At 37.0% G+C, this 23,372-nt stretch overlaps 1 protein-coding gene and 1 long non-coding RNA gene across 3 annotated transcripts in view; both read left to right on the forward strand.

Moving 5' to 3' along the window:
- Window positions 1-23,372, forward strand: part of LOC145980669 ((Lyso)-N-acylphosphatidylethanolamine lipase-like) — a 63,432-nt gene that overhangs the window by 30,108 nt on the left and 9,952 nt on the right. For both annotated transcript variants that reach the window (XM_083113724.1, XM_083113723.1), the window contains exons 3-5: window positions 4,001-4,207; window positions 7,322-7,496; window positions 11,628-11,782. In XM_083113724.1, coding sequence (XP_082969850.1) covers window positions 4,001-4,207; window positions 7,322-7,496; window positions 11,628-11,782 — 537 coding nt within the window. The remainder of the gene's footprint in view (window positions 1-4,000; window positions 4,208-7,321; window positions 7,497-11,627; window positions 11,783-23,372) is intronic.
- Window positions 16,531-21,124, forward strand: LOC145980554 (uncharacterized). Its single transcript, XR_014440855.1, has 3 exons — window positions 16,531-16,622; window positions 19,923-19,970; window positions 21,076-21,124. It is a non-coding gene; the product is annotated as an uncharacterized LOC145980554 (long non-coding RNA).

Genomic DNA, 23,372 nt, shown 5'->3' on the forward strand with positions numbered 1-23,372 from the left:
GATGCGCCTTTAAATTGTGCGTCATCCACAAAGTGAACGACTTACGATATCGCCAGCTAAGCTACTTACACAGTTCATTTATTCGAGTTCCGTCGTGGTCATGGGTATTCTATTCGCGATTAAAATTACCACCTGAGCGCTAGTGTCGCTTCCAATATGGCCGTTCTAAGTAGGACAAATCTTTGTTTACATTCAGCAGTAGTAAAAAATAGCAGCGTGTTGTCATGACTGGTATGGTAGAAAACGTTTAAATTACGCATTATTTTTAAATATTGCGAATACGATGTGAATTCCAGGTACTCTAACAAACGTGAAGCTGTACTGAGAACGAAGGATTTAATTATGATAATCAAAAATAACACGGAAAATGCAGACGAAACTATGTTTACGCACTGGTTGTCCAAAGCAGTGCTGTATCATCTGCACGTCATGTTGTAACTGGGGTTCTCGGAAATTATTTGAACATAAAGGAATTGAAATTGACCTGTACTTGAAAAGCTGGGACAGGAGAAAATTGCAAACATATCGTTGCAGTTCTTTCTCGAAAGAGAAAGGCTGGTTTAATAATATTCACGATTCACGACCAGGCTATACTCACTGAAAAAGGACATCGTACTGAATGAAAATTAGCATGTCCACTTTTTTTTCTGGTTACATTTGACATTAATTCGTTCTCAAACTATTTTCATCTTCTCTCTTAATCGACTTGCACCTGTTCCAAATTTCACACATACGTAATACCGGTAATACATGGACGCACTGGGTAAGACGCTTCATGATTTTTCGGGAAAAAAGGCTTTATTTATAAAGTACAATTTAAAACTTTACTTTCATAAATATATATATATATTTAGCGAAAAAATAATGTAAGCAGACTCGTGCATTCTTCGTAATTTCCTTGCCAGTGTTATATCCCCCATACCAATCTTCTGTCAATTACGTTTTCCTTGATTTATTAACAAATTTCATTTTGTTGATTCCACGGGGTGGAAACACATGAAAACTTTAAATTTGTTCTGACCCATAAAACGATTTAGAGCAAAATAAACCTGAACAGTAGACCTTACTCTCTCGCATATTCCCCATGTTTTAAACGACTTCAACACAACGTATCCTACTTAGAGTACTTCCTGAAAATCCCACCAGATGGCACATCGGTTAATTTTAATCGCGAATTCCTCGTGAGTGTCCTTTCATCATTTCATATCATCATCATTCATCACTAATCTTCATCGCCGCCTGTCGAGGCACGTAGTGCTTCGGAACCCACTTTAAACTGTAGGTCCAGTCGCGATTAACCTTACTGTGCATAAAGTGGACCAAATCAATCCATCTTCGTAAGTGCCAGAAAATCTACGCAATATAACAAGAATAAAAATACATACGGAAAAAGCGAAGAGCCCCTCCATGGGGCTCTCGTAATGGTGCTGGCCAACGAAAGCTAATGCAGGTGGCAGCACGATAGTTGTGTCCTCACGCTTTTGATATTAGATTAGATTAGTTTAGGGATTTGATGCTTAACGTTCTGTTATTATATAGGATTTTAAAAAAAAACTGTCGTCAAAAACAGAAGAGATATCGAAACTCAAAAAACCTTAAAATTTGCACATTTGTTTTCGTCACATGCAATTTTCACAATTTAGGTACTTTATTGTTGTGAGGCCGTTAAGGAATAATCCATAATAATTCCGCACGTAACTACTCCATGACAAAATTTTCTCTGCATTTAATTTAAGACTAAAACGAGACTTCCAAAGTTACGAGGCTGTCGTTGCGCTCAAAACACGATCCACCATCTTGATACGTCATGTATTCGCAGCTGGTTTGTCGTCTGCTCTTCGAGCGTTCAGTTTACTGTGTAGCCTACGGAGAGAAAACGTGTGCGGCAGTTTTACGATCTGTGCAGGTTTAAATAATGAATAAAGGAGCAATAGTAGATCTACTTCGGGGTGTGCTGGACAGACATTTTTTTTTGTCGGAACTGGATTTTTTAAAAATTCAGACATTCCGGACGGGTAAAATAAAATCTTCGGGACTGGAAATGTTCAAAATTTCCAGACAATGAAAATCTCGAATTCTACATGCCATTTCCCGAGAAGTTTCATACACTCAAAATGCAGAAAACATCGAGAATTGACCACTTATAAAATATGACCATTTGGAATTTTCCGACAGTTCGGGATCCCGAAATATCGGGAAATCATTTCCCAAAGACGGGATTTTTTTCCCCATCCCGGTACCGACTTTTCTGGATCCTGCACACCCTTATTTTTTATTATCGATTTACATGAGAAACTCTAACCTTCGGTGAAAATAATAACAAACTGAACGACTTACGATCTCGGCACCAAATTCGAGTGTTCGAGTCCCGGCTTAGGCATGGGTGTTCTTTGTGAGTGTGCTTTCATTTTCATCTAATCACTCATTCTCATCGCCTCGATTATTCGTAAGTGTTTGAAATGCTACGTAAAATAACATAAAATTGCACGCGGAAAAAGTGAAGACTCCCTCCATGGTGGAGTGGTCATCATCTTTGGAAGACTGCGACTGTTCGGGATCCCAAAAAAACGGGAATCCCCCCCCCCCCCCCGATCCCGGTACCGACTGTTCTGGATCCCGCACGCCCCTAATTTTTATTATCGATTTAGGGCCGGTTGCTCCATCTCCACTCAAACCGCCACTTAACAAAGTACTGGGTAACGACAGGCGGGAGATTTAGATTTAGGCGGCGGTCGGTTGCATCGCCACCAAGCATTTTTATCCTCCGCCTTGTAAGCAGGGTTGGCAAAATTTGTGTGTTTTTTAAACATGAGTTTAAAAAAAACATGTTTTAAACAAAAGAAAGTTAACCTTTCCCCAGTAAATTATAGTTAAAGTCATTAAAGAAAAAAATACTCATTTTTATGAGTACAGTGGCGACAAGGACAGTTTATTTCCCTTTGGAGATAAGGTTTACCATACTGCAGGGTAGGGGTGTGCGGGACAGAATTTTTTGGGTCGGGTCGGGAAATTCTTTAAATACCGACATTCGGGACCTTAAGTGCTTGTTTTTGCACTTCTGGTACAAAAACTAACAATTTCCGATAAGTTCCAGACATTTACATTGCAGAGAACGTCGAGAATTGACGACGTTTTAAAATGACCATTCGGTATTTCTCGACTGCTTGGGATCCCGAAAAGTGCATGCCTAATTTCATTTCTTATTAATATTTTGTGTTAAAATTCTGCAAACTGTAATTTGGAATGTCAATCAACAACATTACAATCCTGAAATGGATCTACAATAAAGTATATATACGAGGGTGTGCTGAAAAGTAAAGCTTCCTATGCTTTTATTTTCTTTGTTACCTTGTAAACGCATTTTGGATTTTGAGCAACCATACATTGCACTTATAAGACTTTCCCGCTTCTCAATTGAAGGTTTCAAACTTCTATCGCCAGGGGGTGCTGAACTATTGGGAGGAAAATGGCAGCATCTAACCATGCAATGTTGGTGAAGCGCCTGAAGTAGAGTGCAGTGATCGAGTTTCTAACCGCAGAAAATGTGCTACAAATTGACATTCATCTGAGACTGAAGACATTTTATGGGGATGAATGTGTAGACATCAGTACCGTGCAATCTTGGGCTGTTCATGCTCATAAAGAAAACCCAAGCTGAACACGATTCTAATTACCTCCATCAGTTACAGTTCGCAGCCTTCCACTCCATTCTCTCACATACGCTGAGAATTCTTCAGCTTGGGTTTTCTATACAAGCATGAATAGCCCAAGATTGCACAGTAAATTTACTCTCTAGCCTTCTTAAACCAGAAGCTTTATGCTGCAAGCTTTTTATTTCCCCTCATAAATTTGGGAAACTAATAGTGAGTGTGGACAAATTGTGTTTTTCCAGTACGTTTTTAATTAATTTTTATGTCTAATACTAAGTTGATGTGTTCAATTTTCATTTTCTTTTATTACTACCTGTTTATTGTATCGATAAATGGTTTTTGTTTTTCAGATATGAAAACGGCTTATAGAGGATGGTATGTTGACATAGGACCTGTAGTTGGCAAGGGGGATAAAATATGGACTATATCTCTTAACGAAGAATCTAACAAGACACCGATCGTGTTGCTTCATGGTCTTGGAGCTGGTGTTGCTCTGTGGTGCCTCAACTTTGATACATTGGCAAGTACAAGGCCAGTGTATGCCATCGACATATTGGGTAATTTCTGCAGCTCTTGACATTCATTTAATGTAATTAAGTAACTTTTGGTTAATTTTGGAAACCTATGATGATGGTATGTGAAGCCAAAATTATAGCTTAACATTTATGTGAGAGTTGACTACTTTGAATCAGCTTTCACAGCTACAGTAGAGCGTCGATTATCCGAACGTCGGTCAACCGAACGACCGCTTAACCGAACTGTGTACTCGCTCACTTTCAGATATCTGTAATGAAAAAAGTACGTGACTTAGCTGCTCGTAAGCGTGTAGGCTTGCTTAGACAGACCAAAATAAAGGATTTTTTTAAACGTTAATTTTGTGTACTGTGTGTATTGTTCATGCAAAATGCGTATGTAATATGTACATATTTTTGTTTAATAAACTGTACCACATACTATATATTCCTACTAAAGTTGCCTTTGTACGTTACTTTGTAATACATACTTAAAGAGATGCCTGTTTTTATGAATAAATTTACTGTACAGTACTTCTTTTTGGCAAATAAACATGTACAGTTCGATTATCCGAACAAACCAGTTTTCCGAACACCCATGTCCCCCAATTACTTCGGATAATCGACGCTCTACTGTATTATTTTATGTATAATTTGATATCTAATGCAGGGGTTCCGAAACCTTTTTGTTCCACGGCACCCTTAATGTTTCAAGATTTTTCCACGGCACCCAATTTAGAATTTAGGCGTATCTAACTCTTGCAACGCTCAGTTAGTGTGGTTACGTTGCTTGCATTTAGTTAAAAAATAAAATATATTTCAAATATAGAAACATTTCTTATGTAAAAGGTACTAAATAAGCACATATTTGGATTGATGCAATGGTACGATTCTAAAACCATGTGTAGAGCAACAAATAAATGTCATTTTAGTGAAAATATTGGAACATTTCACGGTGCCCCTGTACGCTAGCCACTGTGCCTCGATGCACACTTTGAGATCCTAATGTAATAATATCCTACATTATCATAAAAATGTACTGAACTTTTTAGAACTGTGTGGCACCCAATAGTACACAAAATGCATGAAATAAATGAGGGGGCAACCCAAGATTTTGATGCGGATTTTAGGAGAACGAAGCTTGGATGTAAGCACATCGACAATCTACTATAATCCAAGCAGTGCAGCCCCCTAAAATATCAGTTCTGAACATACAATCTGTCAACCTCTTATACTGAAGCGACACGACAAACTGCACATATCACTTGTCGCTTTGACTGGGTCATTTTCTCAATAGCGGGCATCATATTGGCTGCATATGTACAGGGGATGCTTTCTCTTAGACTGAAGGGACACATGTTGCTTGTTGCCTGTTTCAGTGTGAAAGCTGTCTTGCATATGTACAGTGTGTACTAGGAGTGATGGCTCAAACTGAAATGATGTAAAGTACACAGTAGTAGAAGCAAAAAAGTATCGGTAAAAATGAGGTCACAAACGAACCGCAGTGAGATAATTGCGAATGTATGGTTACTATCCACTACTGACTTCATTGTTTGTGTAGATCGTATGCTTTTCACATGTGAGGTGCCATAATCCTACTTAGTAACAAATAAGAGAATTAAAAGGTTCATGTCGCTATACATTACTGTTGCTTTTATTATCAAGGACTATTGTACTGTACAGTATGTTACATATTCAGCAGTGTTCAGTTTTAAACAAAGAAACCCCTGAGTGCGCAAGGAGACAAGCGTAGGATGTGTACAAACAGTCAGGTCAGTGGGGAATCGTAAACATATAATTGTAATTATCTGTTCATTTCCGACCACATGTTTACCGAGACTTTTTGCTTCTACTGTTGTGTATTTTTCACCGTTTCAGTTTGCTCAGTCACTTCTGGTACACACTGTATAAAGTAGGTGTAACGTTGGCATCTTAAATTTGATGACTTTATTAAAATACATAGACAGAAGAGAATTCTGTTTAAATTTTATTTAGATGCAGAGTTGCTCTAATATGCATATCCATATTGTGCAAATTGTAGCAAAAATATATGCTATCGAAGTATGTATCCTGCGATATATTGTGCTGTACAAAACATTACACACCAGTCTGTAATGTTTGGTACATCACAGACAGTAATGTTTATTACACAATTGTATTTAAATTATTCATTCCCTACAAGAAAGGCTATTAGAATTTCAGGTCTTTGTGGTGTGATTGTTTCTCATAGTAGAGTTATTGAAATGCAAACAACATGTTCTGTAACAAATGTTACCTGAAATCAGACTTTTTCAGATATGACTGTGCTCAGCTTCTGAGTCAGATCATGTCTTTTTGCTTTTGACTGCTTTCTTGTAGGGTTGAGTTGTTGAGTTGCACAGATAATCTAATTGGGACTAAAATGGGATATGAACCACTTTGTGCCTCCATGGGTTTTGAACCTGGGATCCCTTGATTACAAGGTGACGATGTAACCACTCTACCATCGGGGAGTCCTTAAATTAGAAGGTTAATGAAAATTATTCCTAGCTAGAATGCAATACAGATATAGTGGAGCCTCGATTTTACATTATTCAGGGAGACAGAGCTGAAAAAAATTACAATGCACGAATATGTAAATTTTATATAATTTTTCTATGTTGGGACCATCAAGATAATGCAGGAAAATGGAAAATCAGGGTCCCACTGCATTTTTTTAAAGATTAGTCCTTCATATTAGTGCATTTTGTCTTATTTCACAAATATGTTTATGTTAATGTATGTTCTACTATTCAATCTGAGCTATATAATATACACCCAATTACAAGTAAATAAGGCTTTGTATTTTTGTGGAATGACTCGCATATATATTTTCTTAGTTATTAGCAAATTCATTCTAAATGATACTGATAAATTAAAACTGTTAATTGGTTGGTTGTACTGTTGGTTTAGTTAACGTTGTTAATTTGTAACATGACTGGGAGGATGCTGGAAGGAAAATGATGAGGCAGTGTGTGGCCTTCTTAAAGGTATAGTCACAGTAGTTTCTTGGAAGGCCTGAAGAAAACTATTGGAATTGACAGATGTGAGGATAAAATTTTAAGGGAGAAAATGTGTAAAAATACAGTTTGATGATTGATCAAAGTGTTTTTAATAAAATAAATGTTCTGTCTTTTTAAGGCTTTGGTAGAAGTTCTCGACCAAAGTTTAGCTCAGATGCCTTGGAAGCAGAACGCCAGCTTGTCCAATCAGTGGAGGAATGGAGGCGAGAAATGAACCTAAATGAAATGATACTGCTCGGTCACAGCATGGGTGGATTTATAGCAACTTCATATGCTATTCGGTATCCAGGAAGGTAAGGCTTGTAATTGTCATTTGCATTTAAGTACTGACAATTTATGGTAAATAAAAATTGACAAAAACAGCATTTGACGGCTGTAAAAACATATTTTTTTTCACATTCTTCTGCCTGAAGAACCACGTACAAAAATGACTGTAAATTGTGTAAATAGATAGTTTGTTTGTATTTAATCTGTTTCGGGGCACCCATTTATGAGTGTGCTGTCTTATAAGATTTTGTTTCTTAATTTAAGGCTATTGTCATATTTTTTATTTCATTAATATTGATACATATAATCTAGAGAAGAGAAATGATTTAAGGAAAATGTCTTTAAAAATGAACATAAAAACCATAACTAAAATTTGTTGTGATATGTATTGGAGAATGTTATATTGTAAAAAAATAGTTTGTGTAGCTGGAATGAAGAATGTAAAAGGTAAATGCTTTTTATCAAATGTATTGTATCAAAGAAAAGCAATACCACAATATTTCATGTTTGGTATTAAAATTCATCCTGTTTAATGCTATTTTTAATATTTGTTTATGCTAAACTACGCATTCAAAGGGAATTTTAATCAACTACTTGCACTTGTGCATCCTCCTCTAATAGCCTTGCAAAGTATCGCAGGAAATGAATGCATATGTTAGATTTTTATAAGAGAAGGAGGTGCTGTTTTGAACTGCTGACAGGTTCAGCAAGGTTCAAAAGAGTATTCTGATAGAAATTCAAACAAAACAGCTTTCTTTCTTCTCTCTTTATTGTGTTTCATTGTAATGTAATTCTCATTAGGAGTAAGTAGTTTTTCTATATACAGAGTGATTATAAAGTCTCGATCCTTTTTTGAGAAAAATATATTTGGGATTAGAACAAATATATTGAATGAACATGATAACACATAATCAACATTGAAAGAAAAAATATCGGACATGGAAGTGTCACCTCAACGTAGTTCCACATGAGCATCTTGCATGTGTATACATGCATCCCAACGAATCATCGTTTCACTAAACACTTTGAGACCATTGCCGGTGTCATGTTGAGCACAGCATCCTGGATACGTTGATGTAGGTGGGAAGAGAGGTGAACTTCACCCTGTACACCTGTGACTTGATGTAGCCTCATGCAGAAAAGTCAAGAGCTATGAGATCTGGTGAACGTGTGTGACGGTTGATATACTCTATATAAAGATCATCCCGCCACAGTCACTCTCTTCTCCTAACATACGAGAGTGAGATACGTCACGCGCCGAAACAAGTCATGGATCGTTACGTAATCTATAAAGTTGCGCAGTTTTTCTCGACAGAGGCCGTTTGTTGCCTCGACTCGTCAATCGCGCATGCGTAATCTAGACTCGTCGTTTGACCGGCGGTGGGAGCTGAGAGAACGAAGAGTCACAATACAGATCTCTTACACGCGTTACCCAGGACACAGCAGAATCACACACCAGCCGGAGCGGAGAGACGAGAGGTAAATTTTGTGCTTCGCGAAAAAGGTGCCCGACCTTTTACCTCCCCCTTTGTTGCGTATTTGGCATGGTTTTTAGCTAACGTTATACGTTTGAGCTGCCGTATGGTCCTAGTCATCAGGATCTTTGCCATGTTGCGTAACGGGGAAGGCGGAAGGTCAATATGGGGCTTTTGTCAAATTCATTTTTGCAGTTCGCGTAAAAGACTTGTTTGATAACAGATTATTCCTTCTAATTTGATGAGGCACTAGTATTGAATTGGTTATTACGAATGAAATCAAGTAGTATTAAATCATTGATTTTTTTTTGTCTCTTCACTCCGTAATCGGCTGGAATTATTGCGTATATTTTTGATAACCTGATCAGCGACTTGTTTCGGCAACCTTTCAAAATACTCAGTCCACTATTGTTGGGACGTATTTCAACACTGGGTGTAGGTATTTATATTTAATTGTTTTAATATTTGATGAAGATTTGGGAAGGGATTAAAATGCGTGTATATACTAACTAAATTTTGGGGAGAGATCATTGTTGTTTATTGTACGTTGTTTGAATGGGAACTATAAACAAAAAAGGGCAAAGTAAGGGATAAATGAAGGTAAAAGAAGTACTTGGAGGTCCGCTTATTTCTAATTTGTAAATATTATAGACTCCGAGGATTTTCATTGAATTGTTACATTTTGCATAATTTAAAACATTGAATCTATTGTACTAATCAAGTCACTGTTACCCTTTTTTACAAAAACCAATCTGTTTATGAATAAAAAAAAGTTTGTTTAAACGGACTATAAATTTTGATCAATTCAAGAATAGGCTAAGTGATTATTCTTTTGCAAAAGGAGTTGACGTAGGTTGATCTAGCGGATTAGAGAGAATTTATCTGGGTTGTTCACGGGCGTACGTAATTTTCTTGGGAGGGGGAACTAGATGATTCCCCCATTTCTCAAGAAGTTTACGTTAACCCAGATTGTATGCACTCGGCGATTTAAGTTGTTTTGTGTCCTGGAGGAATTTCAGAAACAAATCGATCCACGAGATTCAGGGTCCTACATTGGGCCGGGCGAATTAATAATATCACGGTAGCAGCTTCTTTTAACATTATACCTTTCAATATTGCATTTTGAGAATTTTTGGGCTATTGGGTAGCACTCTACATGCAAGATTGAAGGGTAACTAACTAAATAAATAGTATTCGCCACACGTGGTGTCCATATGCATTGTGATCCCCATCAATTCCTAGCCTGAAATTTACTTACTTTCATTGTGTTATCGTTATTTTACACCACTTTTCTTACCTATTGGAACAATAATGAACTGAGGGGACAAAGACAATGTCTCATCTAGAGTTCAAATCTGTGACCTCGGTCTTTGTGGCACGTTACGCTAATAACTTACAGCGAAGACTGGCTCAGATGGTTCGGCATGAGTATCATGGGAGTGATTATGGTTGAATGTTTAGTTTGTTCAAAACTTTCAGTTCCGTAAATGTTAAAGTGCATTCAAGTGAGGCTGTGACATTTGTACATGAGTTATAAAATCTGTCTGAATAACTCTTTAAGTTTTTTGATAATATTAGGTAAAATATGCATGGTGGAAGCATGTTTCATTGAAGTGACATACGTATCTCATTAAAATCAGCTGAAATAGATGAACATAAGGCATATTTTGACATATTTTACCAATTTCACATTTTTACAACATATTTATTCAATTTTCTCATAATACTACTACTCAGAATAGGGACAGATGGAAGGCCTGTGTTGCTGCAGCCATGAACCTTCAGGCTTAAGAAGGCTCGAGATTTCATTAGTGTCTACGCAGTGTTGCCAGATGTAACAGGAAGTGTAAATGATTTTTTTTACAAAGCATGAAAATGGCACATAACACACATGTACAGACATGCGTCGGTAATTTGCAGTTTGGTTAGGTGGATTAGCTCGGCATCTATGGCAGTGAAAAAAAAACGTTCATTTCTACCGATAGCCAATCGGATGAGGTGTCTTACCCCCACAGTATGTCTTTCCAGATTGTAAGTCATATGTGTACCAAGTTTGTTTCAAATTGCTCCAGGCATTTGAGAGTTATGCCGAAACAAACACATACATATATACACATATACATCCATTTTTATATATATAGATAAAAGTCTTGGGACCTAGTCATAAGTAAAGTTCCCCCTAACAGAACCCTCTTGCACCCATTTAAAGCATTGGATTTCAGTGAAACTTGATACTGAAGTTATGGAGACCATAGGTAAGCGAATGCTGATGAAAAAAATTTCAAATTTTCACCACCAGGTGGAAATGTGCTGCTGAAATTGGTGCACAGTGAACATCCCGAGAAACACTCCATTGTCTTATGCTTCCAAAGGGTCATTCACATTGATGGCTTGCATATTCAACATAAAGTAAACAAAGTTTTGCATTTCCGATTTCTTCTTGTTATTACAGTGCCACATTTCCACCTGGTGGCAAAAAATTGAACTATTTTGTTTTCGATAGCATTCTTCATGGCCTCCATAGCCCTATTAACCAAGTTTCATGTAAATCCAATGCTTTGAATGGCCTCCAGAGGGCTTCAAGTAGGGTAACTTTAAAACATAATTGTGTGTAATGTAACACGTAATATTGGTAATTTTGTCATGCTACTCGCTTCAATGTTCCTAATCTTCTATTTTCAGGGTAAATCATCTAATTTTAGCTGATCCATGGGGTTTTCCTGAAAAGCCACAAGATGTAGCCACTAGATATAATCTTCCCTTGTGGGTGAGAGCGGTAGTATTTGTGCTGCAACCATTAAATCCTTTGTGGGCAGTAAGGGTTGCAGGACCTTTTGGTAAGTACAAGCGATATTTGATAACTTTTAATTTTTTATTTGTTCTCGATTGATTTTGCCAAATACAGATCACACCATGTACTGCAAATACTCTAATGTGTGTGCGTTTTTTTCCTGACAGTCACGAGATTTCCATGATCAATGAATGCTTGGTTCTGATCTCATTCAGGTTCTGTTGATAAACATCTTTGCATAAAATGGACTCAAACCTTACCAAATTTGGCATTGGGGCCATTCAAGAAAATGCATTTTAAACTTTAACCAGTCTAGGAAACCTAGAAAAGTCATGGAAATTATTTTTTCTGGAATTGTCGTGGAAATGAGGAAATTTACTATGTTTCTGGAAAATATCAACATTTTTGTATTGGTGAACTAAAAATGTGTTTTTTTAACAAAGAAAAAAATACAAACGAAATTTTAAATTTGTTGTGGATAAATAATACTTCAGTTCGGTGTGGTTAGTATTATCAGTAGTTAACAGTAGGAATTGCATATTAAATACTCTAGGAAAGGGGTAATGTTTGGAACTATTTTAAAGTAGAAAATCTGCTACAATAAGTGGTTATTGGCATTTACCACTGAATTGTTGCAATTGTTGGATTGTGTGTGTTTGATATTAGGATTAATAGATAAAAGGTAAAGGTAAAGTGTTCCCCTGTGCTTATAGGGGGTGTGGGGATATATTACTAAATTTCACTATAATTATGTACTATTGATGCTATAATTCTTATGATTTTTAATCTCTCTCTCTCTCTCTCTCTCTCTCTCTCTCTCTCTCTCTCTCTCCCTCTCTCTCTCCCTCTCTCTCTCCCTCTCTCCCTCCCTCCCCCCTCTCCCCCCGCTATATATATATAAAAAAAATGTCATTCTTTCTTTGAGGCCTGTTAATATTTTTTTTTAATTTTATGTAATGCCCCAGATAGCACGTAAGTTAAGTGCAAGTTTGCACTTGATTTGCATTTATCTTGCGAGACTTGCTTGGCATTTCAAGTTGAATGCAAGTTCACTGTAAGTGTGCAGGAATCATGAGTTTGCATTTTAAGTGAATATAAGTTTGCAGCAGGTGTATAAGTGACAATTTGCCTGATGCTTGCGTATCACACTTGCAGCAAGCCTGGAGTTCAAGTCGTCATTAGAACGTATTGCGTACTCCGAAGGGTGCAACATTTTTACATCTTAGCTATCATTGATGCTTCTTGGCTCAACGCAGAGGTATCTCTCAGCAAGGGGGCCGACAGAAGGGGACCAGGGGGGCACTTACCCCTTATCTGAAAAAATTTCATGGAATTCGAATGGTTAAATTGAAGCGATATTTAATCAAAATAATTTTGTTTGTGATTTACAGGCTGTAAAGTTTCAGCAATTTGCTACCATGTCCTACAAAATCTTGGGAGACTGTTTTCAGCTGTTATTAGAATCATGTTCACTGCTGTAATGGCATTGGGAAGGGATTTTTTAAATATAATTCTGATTTCCGGTATTGAGAAAATCTCCATTTCCCCGACTAGGTCGTAAATTTTTCGAAATTTCCCAACACTGAAAATCTAGAATTGAACTTCCCCCCAAAGTGATTGATTTTGCACATCTGCAATAAAAATTGGCCATTTTAAAGAAATTCCAGACCTTTTAAGTGCAGAAACTACGCAAGATTTGGTCACTGTTATATATGATAATTTGGAATTTCTCGACTGTTCGGAATCCCGAACACAGATTCTCGATCTCGCCCCCTCGTTTTGAGGGTGCTGTGATCAGCACCATGCTCCGACCGCCTTTACTCCCTCTCCCAGGGTTGCTCGTTTACCCCGTTACCCATTTATTGTTATTTAACATTTACTCGGCCAATGGGTCACATGTAACCCATAGAAAATATAGGCGTAGTTGGCCGATGGGTCACTGGTGCAGGAATCAAAACACAAAAGGCAATAAGAGGGGTTGAGTGGGCCGCGGCCCCAACTTTCAATGAAAAAATCATAAAAATAAGGGAGCTTGCCCCCTCTTCCTCGCTATTTTTGGAAGGGGACGCAAACTTTAGCCTTATTTTCAAAGAATCGTCCTTTCTCAACCGAAAGAAAGTTATTTCATGTTCCTGGGTGAATTAAATTATAGAATATGTGTAAAGAGTTCCCATTTTTATCATTTTTTCATTGAAAGTTGGGGGCCGCGGCCCACTCAACCCCTCTTATTGGCTTTGGCGTTTTGATTTCTCCACGGTTGAATGCCCTGTTGTTCTAGCTACAAAGCAAAAGTTACCCGAAGTAGATTGGTCAAATAGTCTAGGAGTTATAACATTTTTTGTCAAATAAGTGTACGAATTTAAAATTCGCGCCTAAAGGCCTCGGCGAAACCGAAAAAATGTTATAACTCGTAGATTATTTGACCAATCTACTTCGGGTAACTTTTGTTTTGCAGCTAAAACATCAGGGCATGCAACCGTACAGGAATCAAAACGCCAAGGCCAATAAGAGGGGTTGGGTGGGCCGCGGCCCACAACTTCCAATGAAAAATTCATACAAATGGGGAGTTTGCCCCTCTTTCCCCGCTATTTTGGGAAGGAGAGGTAATCTTTAGCCTTATTTTCAAAGAATGGTCCTTTTTAAACCGAATGAAAGTCATTTCATGTTCCTGGGTGCATTACATTATCGAATATGTGAAAAACTCCCCATTTTTATGATTTTTTTCATTGAATGTTGGGGGCCGCGGCCCACTTAACCCCTTTTATTGGCTTTGGCGTTTTGATTCCTGCACGACGGCAGAGATGATTGGAGTACTATTTTTATATATACTATTCAGATTCTCGTTAAAAGAATATAGGTTAACCCATGATGAAATTAATATGTTAAAGAGAGGGCATCCCCGATGGCGCAGTGGTAGCGTCGTCGCCTTGTAATCAAGGGGTCCCGGGTTCGATACCCGGTGGAGGCACAAGTGGCTCGGATCCCACCTTAAACTGTAGGTCCAGTCCCGATTAGCCTCACTGTGCATAAAGTGGACTTAAAACACTAACTCAAAAATATGCTAAAGATTTATTTGTCATGTAGAGTCCAGCGCAGATAATTCTGCCGTGCAATGCGCGACAGAACTAAAGAAGCAGTGTTGCTAATGGAGCAGATAGAAAAATCGCTGCGGTGCGCCGATGCACAGCTGTTACGTACAACAATAAAATTAGAGAATTCAGGTCTATCTAACGTTGAGTTTTAAACGTCATGCATTATACCAGGACTAGGATTAATATGTACTAACAAGTGACTATGTATGTAGCTACATACATATGGACTAAAAATTCGCAAAATATGAACTAACACATAAGTAAAATTACCAAAAATGCTGCAAAGAAGACTTCTTCATACGATTCCTTATTTGAGTGATTTCAAACAAAATAAAAAATATATATATATTATTTTTCATTGCATTAATGCACTGGTGGCGTTCTAACTTTTCACTCCCAAAACCCGTATACACTGGTATGGAACTGCAACGGCAGATAATAACATGCCAACGTGTTAAACCGCTACAATTGCACCATAACACTCCTCCTCAAACAGTATTATTATTTCCTCTCTGAGATCTGCGACAGTCGGTTGCCTTTGTTGTACATTTACAAAGGATGCCGGCTTCGACAACAATAACAAGTACATATACTGCCACTAGACGATAAGCTGCGCGGCTTTTTCTTTTGTTATGAACCAGGGCCGGCGCTAGTCATTTTGCCTCCCTGGGAGGTGGCGGCAGATGCCGCTCTATTTCGACCCCCCCCCCCCCGGTCATTACGCAGCAACGGAAAATTGAAAATCAATATATTCCTAACTAAAACATCAAAATATAAAATAAATAATGTGACTTCTTATGCTATTTCAATACTATTCAGCGCAAAAGAATATCTCGCTCGATCACAGTTTTCAATAGGCTTATTTTTTTCTTCTCTTCAAATTTTGCCGCTCGGTTCGCCCTCCCCTTCCGCCGGCCCTGCTATGAACTTGGTCACCCATCAAAGCATGGCAATTTTAACACAGAAAACAGTATGTATCGCATTAAGCAGCAAAAATGACAGCCTCCTCTATGCAATTTCTACAAGAACACCTGCCGGAGCCAGAGTTGAATTGCTTAGAATTTCCCGAGCTTGGCTATGCAAGGTTTTTGATTTCAACTTCGACAGAACTGGAGGCATTATGGAATTTAACGTTCATTAGCAAACACACACTTTTACATACACACACGCAATACACGCACACAACGTCAAACCGGTCAAATACTTAGTATAAAATAAAAATATGGTGCTTCCAATCCAACAAAACTCACCGCCACTTTACCTGCTTTCCCCTTCCGTGACAGAAATAGTGCTTCATTATTACAGTTGGCAACACTAGTTACTAGCTAGCCAATGAACATGCACTGCATAAAAGAAGCAACGACTACGCCGTGCTATATTGCCACATTGCCGTCCCTGCCGACCGGTGGGAACCGCGAGCTGGAGCGCTGTTCAATTGTTTTCAATGAAGTTTGCGCGAGTGTGTCCAGGAATGGAATGACAATATGGCAACAATAGCGAAGGTTTTCGAGCAGGGTAGAACACGTGATGCTAAGAGAGAGGGAGACGAAACGAAAATTCGTTTCTACGCAACGGCAAATTTACGTGTGTGGCACTCTAAAATTGGTCATTACTGAAACAAGAATGTATTTGTCATGTAGAATTGCTCATTAATGAAAGATGAATGCAAAAGTACGCACACGGTTTCTTTTGTTTTGTGATGGCGACTTGATCACAAGTACTTCAAACAAAAATCTTTTGTGTGGTTTATCAAGCCGATTAAAAGAGAAAGAGAAGAATTTTGTGACCACTAAGGTAAGTAAATAATTATACAATTCATAAGTAATAATTAAAACTGGTTTAAAACAATTCAGTAAAAACGCACACCTATGTGAGATACGAAACAATACCGTATATATTTTCACAATACTCTTAGCATTGTCTGGGAAAATGACAGAAATGATAATAAAAAATAATATTGCATTTATTTAGCGGGCGAGGTTCTTTTATGGCTTTTTTTTTGTTAAGTCAAGCAGTCAGATTAGATTGCTCTTAAAAAGAAAAGAAAAAATCAGCTGGATTTGTACGCATGGCTTAGATCATGCAGTTAAAATCTGAGACTTTTTAAATTTCAACGGTGTTCATGATATATAAAGTGCTTTTATTCGAGATTAATGATGGTAAGAATTGGGTCTCACTGCAGAACATGTTCCTCTACGTAGACGAACAAAATTTATATTCCCTGAAAGTACGTACATTTTGCTTCCATTTTCCGGTGTTATTTTTCCGATTAGTATTATATTTTTGTGCGAAAAAATGTTTTTCCTGCTACTAAAAGCAATGCATTTCTCGGCTCATTTCTCCATTCGTTTGTGTCCATATTGTTTACGCATAGTTTCTTTCATTATTTGAGACGAGGAATGCCTACAAGGTTAGGTTAGGCCTGTTAGTTAGGTTCCAATAGCATAAATACAATGAAAAATGTTTTTCATGCTACTAAAAGCTATGCATTTCTCCATTCGTTCGCGTCCATATTGTTTACGCACAGTTTTCTTCATTATTTCGACGAGGAATGCCTACAACGTTAGGTTAGGTTTTGTTAGCATAAATACAATGACAAATTATTATTTAGGCTAAGAGAATTAAACCTAGCTACCTAACAACGTAGGCATTATTTTTGCTTTCACTACATTTGTGCAGTGCCACGATTTCAAGAGCGCCCATCCTGAACTCTTATTTCTTGTTGTTTTTTTTTCGAAAATTACACATTTCCGCACCTTGAAAGTTACTTTTCCTGATTAATAACTTCAAACCATTACCATAGAATTAGGAATCGCTTTCCTCCTAAGCAGCCCATATTCTGCAGTCTTACCTTTTTTTTACACAATTGGATTCATATTTATGTCTGGTAACACTTGCTTTGGAATATGAGTGATAACTTATTCCATGCTTTCTGAAGAACGATTTTTTGGTAAATGTATGTTATATCGGAGACACACTTCTTCATTTTTACAGAAGAAACCACTTACGGAAATGAGTTTCTGTAGCATTTTGAAAGTTCTTGGGGCTAGAGTCTAGTTTACGTCTTTCTTTGTGCACTCCTTCTTACCCGTTTACAAAACCGTGCTAGCAGACAGCCGGCGCTCCAGCATCCGTAGAGTAAGTAAGTTTTTCTTTTTACACTTTCTGTCACTAACCATTCACGGGAACGAGGTATGCCTATGAGGTTAGGTTAGGTTCCATTAGCACTCATTTCACCCCTAAATATGTGCTTCATCATCGAAAAATGTCCTCAGTACGTTCAATCACGCATATCCGGACAACATCGGTTTTTCTCGATTTTCTCCTTCAGGAAATTTTTCCTCGCCTTGGGATTTACTTTGTTGAATTCCTTATAAAATAACCTTTCCAACGATATATGACACGTATTTCTTAGGAAAAGGACGTAAACTAGACTCTTACCATTCTTGGAGGTATTTTCTCACCGTAGAATGCTGCACAACAAGAAATAAGCACTTTTGATATAATAAACTTGCATTTTGTGCAAAGCTACAACATTATGCCATTGTTTCCATTATGTACCTGCAGATGGCCGAGTGTCGGAAGTCATGCAGTGTCGCCAGTGTTTCCAAACATGCCTTTTTTTACGAGAATTTTTTTTAACTATACTTACCTAACCTAACCTTGCTGGAAATGGTCCGTGGTGATATCAGTCAATAGTTCGTGAGGCTATCGTGAACGGTTTTTGGGGCTATTCATCAATGGTTCTTGGGGCTAGCCGTCAACGGTTTGTGAGGTTATCATGAATGGTCTTTGGGGCTGTCCGTCAATGGTTCGTGGGGCTATCGTGAATGATTTTTGGGGCTATCCGTCAATGGTTTGTGATGACATAATGAACACGAAAGTTAAAAAGGTGGAAACACTGCATACCCACTCCAAATCGACAAAACACAAGCCCGACGTGCAATGATCCACAGCTGTGTGAGCCATATTGTATGTTCTGCAACGGAAGAAAGGAACCAAAAGAATTACTCGTATTGTGAAAATCGTAGTTATTTTTGTGTAAAAAGCATAATGGTACGCAATACACAATTGGTAAGTACGAACCATCCGAAACACAAAATATCTGATTTTAATGTGTCTCCGATATAACAGACATTTACCCAATTTTTTTTGCTTCCGTATACTCCTATGTGATTGTTTGTGAACAGATATTCACTTAATGTAAGCTTGGATACGGGCTACCACTACCATTTACTTCACATGCGTTGGGGACAGAGCTATGATGCTTTCGTTGCTAAGTTAGGCATGTTAAGTTTAGGGCTCTAACATTCACAAACCATCTCTAAATGCTTTCTTTGTTAGGCTAGGTGAGTCAGGTTTATGGCTTTAGAATTAAAATGACATCACTAAATGCTTCCAATGCATACTCATGTGACATCTAGTCTCAAGCACGAACCCCGTTTGAGCCTCACATGGAAATCAGCCACAAATGTGTCCAGTATTTTAAGGCACTTCTTAATACTTCTATAAAATTTGGGAACATCGTTAAACATTTGGTACCGTTACCAAATTACTTTACAAGTTCGTTGTGAGAAAAACTTAACTATTTCAGAATTCATTTTAACCCCCAAACTCCATTATTTCCATGCACCAGAAACTTCATATTTTTTTTGAAACCAATCAAATTTTATGCGAGAAATAAATTCAAATGTTATAGAAGGAGCTGGTGACCAAGTGTCCACTCTCGAAAATTACGTCTCTTATTATTTTAATAGGTCCATTTTTATGCTTTACACAACATAAATTTAGTGACATGTCTGTTTTGTGTTTATTTTGTCTTAACATTAAAGTTGTGTACAGAGGCCTAATTTTTATCTTGATAGATTTAATGCCACTATTGAAATGAGGAACGGACAAATATTGAGCTTCAAAAATAATTGTTTGATGTGAATCTCACTGCATCACCTCCATCGGGATTCTAAGTCTAGACTCTTTGATTACAAGATAATAGTCACAACCAAGTTTTTTCTAACTGTCACTGTTTGGTTATATAAGCGTAACTGTACCTCATTATATTTAATCTGTACTAACTAATTCTTGATTCTTTTGCAGGTGACAGATAGCTTTCCACTGGAAATGAAATTAGTCAACCTTTTTCCTGTGAGTATAATAGTTTTTGTCCTTTGCTTTAACCTTATATTTCTGGTGATACATGAAATATTTTGGCTTTCTAATATCTGTGCAACCATTTGGAATGACAGTAGCCTTCATGATCACAAGAATTATCCAGATTTACTGTGAAAACCTTATTTTCAAAATTAACTCAAACTGATTCCATGCCATGCACTTTATTGTAACCATGCAAATGGAAAATGGTTAATATTGACAGTAAAAAAAATGTTTTTGATCTTTGTCAGTTTTTTGCAAAGCTGGTCTGTAAAGTCAGATTTTTTTGTGTTTTTCACTGCAATTTGTAATATGCGATATCGCCCGAACGGATTTCTTCAAATATACAGGAGAAACTATGTACTGAAATCAGTTTCTGTAGCATTGTCGAAGTTCTTCGAGGTATTTTCTTTCGCGGAAACTGAAAAGTTCACCATAGAATGCTGTAGAACAAGAAATAATAACTTTTTATGTAAAGAACTTGCATTTTCTGTAAAGCGACATTATGCTGTTGTTTCCATTATGTACCTGGTGATTGCGCAAGCGTCTCGCCAGTGTTTCCAAACGTGCCTCTTTTTTTTTACGAGATTTTTTTCTTTTTTTAACTACGCTTACCTAACCTAACCTAGCCGGAAGTGAATGGTCCGTGGGGCTATCGTGAATGGTTTTTGGAGCTATCCATCAATGGTTCGTCAATGGCCAGGAAAATGACATATTTTTGAGTATCATTGAAATAAAATTTTATTCATCCTAACCTATTTATGGTATATTGTATATACAGTCACGGACACTTCTGGGTTATAACAATTCCATTAACATTCAATGGAATCGTTACAACTCACAAGTGTCCATGACTGTGCAAAGTAACCTTGTTATATACATATTTTAGGGCATTGACCTGTTGTAACTGCTAAAAAAATTGAATATGATAATTTATGTGCAATGTTTTCTTTCTTCTTCTTTTTCATACCAAGTAACTTTTAAGTACTGTTGTGTCAGGGCTGAAGTGTACTGAAGTGTCCCTAAATAATTTAGGTTTCATTTTGTTCGTAAAGTATTGAGTATTTTTTTCAAGAAACACAAAATGTTATTGTTCCAGGTGCATGCAGGACACTAGCAGTAGTATTGCAAGGGATGAGAACGTGTGGGGACACCAGGCCAAAACGCACCAAAATAGTGAGTAAGTAGATTTACATTTCTTTTCTGGTTTTATATGCAATAAATACAGAATGTTGAATACATTGTTTTTGATAAAATGTTAAATTTAAAAATCGGCTTGGCAGGCCCTGGCCTTCTGAGCACTGGACACTAATTAGTGTAATTCAAATTGTTAAGTATTGTCTGAGTTCTTATCTTGGCAGGAACTGATAGAAGTTATGCAGAGAAACTGTTATCTTTTCATACATATACAGGAGTCCCGGGTTCGAATCCTGGCCTGGGCATGGATATTTGTGAATGTCCATTCATCAATTTCATCATTCATCTCCATGTAAATGTTCTGCACACAATTCTACAAGACACCAATGAAGGTAGAGAACCTTAGGGTTTTAAAAGCAATTTTAGATTTTAACACCCAAAATAGCATTTTATATTTGATTTTGATAAAAACTATGTTTAGTTTTTTTTTTTTTTTTTTTAAATATTTATTATTAACCCACAAGTACTATGGATGTCAATAATCACACAACTAGTATGGAGGGGTCTGTCAGACTGCTGTTTTGATTTTGATCTGTAAATTACCTGTTTTACTATTCTCAATTTCTGACGTGTTTTACATTACTTTAGATGGTTACAGAAGACTATTTTAAAGCAGCTTTCATTTATTATTTTATAGTTAAAGAAATATAAGTTAATTTATGCAATGAGGAAGAAAATGGGCCAAAAATTGTAACAGTTGTGTTGGGGAAGGGGAGGGGGGAAATTCCAAATTCTTAAAATGTCTATATTTTATCTTGTCAGAAAAGCAGGAGTTCAAAGTTATATGTAATATTTTGCTGAAATTAAAAATTAGTAACGAGCCATTAGAAGGAGAACGTTAAAAAAACAAAAAAAAACCTACTATGGTATGTCTGTCAGACAGTTCACCCAAAGGCAAGTGTTCATTTATAGTTGGAGGGGTGTGAGAAATAAGCTAAAAGAGAAATTCAGAGCACTGTGCGAGACTGTAGGTAAGGGTCTTCATTAACATGCTTTATTCCAACTGTGGTGCTCAGAAATGTTACTTTTATTTTAATTCGTGGATTCTAGCTACCAAAGAAATTATTCTGATAGAAAACAATTTTTGACAAAAATATGTTGTAGTTTACAAACAGAAGTAACAATTATACGCTCATGCTTGTATGTGTATGTATTGGGGTCTCTAGTATCCAAGTATATTGTTTCAATGATAATATTATCACTCTATGAAGCCAGAGAACCTGGGTTCTAATCTCAGCCGGGACATGGATGTTCGTTGTGAGTGTCTCTTAACCAATTTTATCATATCATCAACATTCTCATCTTCATGATTAGCCAAAACTGGCAGAAATGTGAAGTAAAAAAAAAGATTAACACCGCCTAGTAAAAAAGTTAACACCGCCTAGTAAAAAAAGGTTCAAGGTTGGATTCCTTGAGAGGATGCATGGTAGTTGAGATATAACTTTAAATTGAAGGTTTAGTATCATTTGCTCTATGTGTGTGTGTGTAAAATCAGCTTAAAAGAACAAAGAATATGTCACATTTTATAATGCATTGAAAACTGTCACATGTAATCAAAAAAATTAGGAATTCTTGCAATGTTGAAGTAATGAAGTATTGATAATGTCACACCTCTGGAGTACACTGTAAATTCAGCCGTACCCAGAAATGTATTTTTGTGTGTGTTTTTGTTAAAGAAAATAGTTTTGGAGTAATGGAACTTGAATTGATGCCACAAATCTTATTTTTTCCACCATTTTTTATTTCAGAGAAATGAAGCTGAAAGCCCACATAGACACAACAGGAAGTGATGGAAGAGCCTGACTAAGGACCCCTTACAAGACTGAATGAATACATGATCTGTAAAAACATGAGAAATATAAATAATGAGTTGAAACTTCACATGTGGTATTTTTCTTTTATGCCTACTTACAAGCTACAGGTGAAATTTATTAACTGCAATTTTATTATAAAATGAACGAATGCCACATCTATAACACTACATCCACTTTCACTTTGATCAAATTACAATAATCTGTTTACAACCGCAGGCTGCAAATGTAGTAAAGTCTTGTCCAATATAATTTTGGGGGAAGCGCATTGCTGGATTTGGGTGTAATCTCAAAATGAATATATTTAACTAGAAATTCACTTTCCCTTTGATGAGAGATTTATTCATACTTCTCCGACTAATTAGTCCATATCTTTTGTTTCTTTTTT

Source organism: Lepisma saccharinum, chromosome 28, assembly GCF_977018435.1.
Source record: "Lepisma saccharinum chromosome 28, izLepSacc3.1, whole genome shotgun sequence".
Lineage (NCBI taxonomy): Eukaryota > Metazoa > Arthropoda > Insecta > Zygentoma > Lepismatidae > Lepisma > Lepisma saccharinum.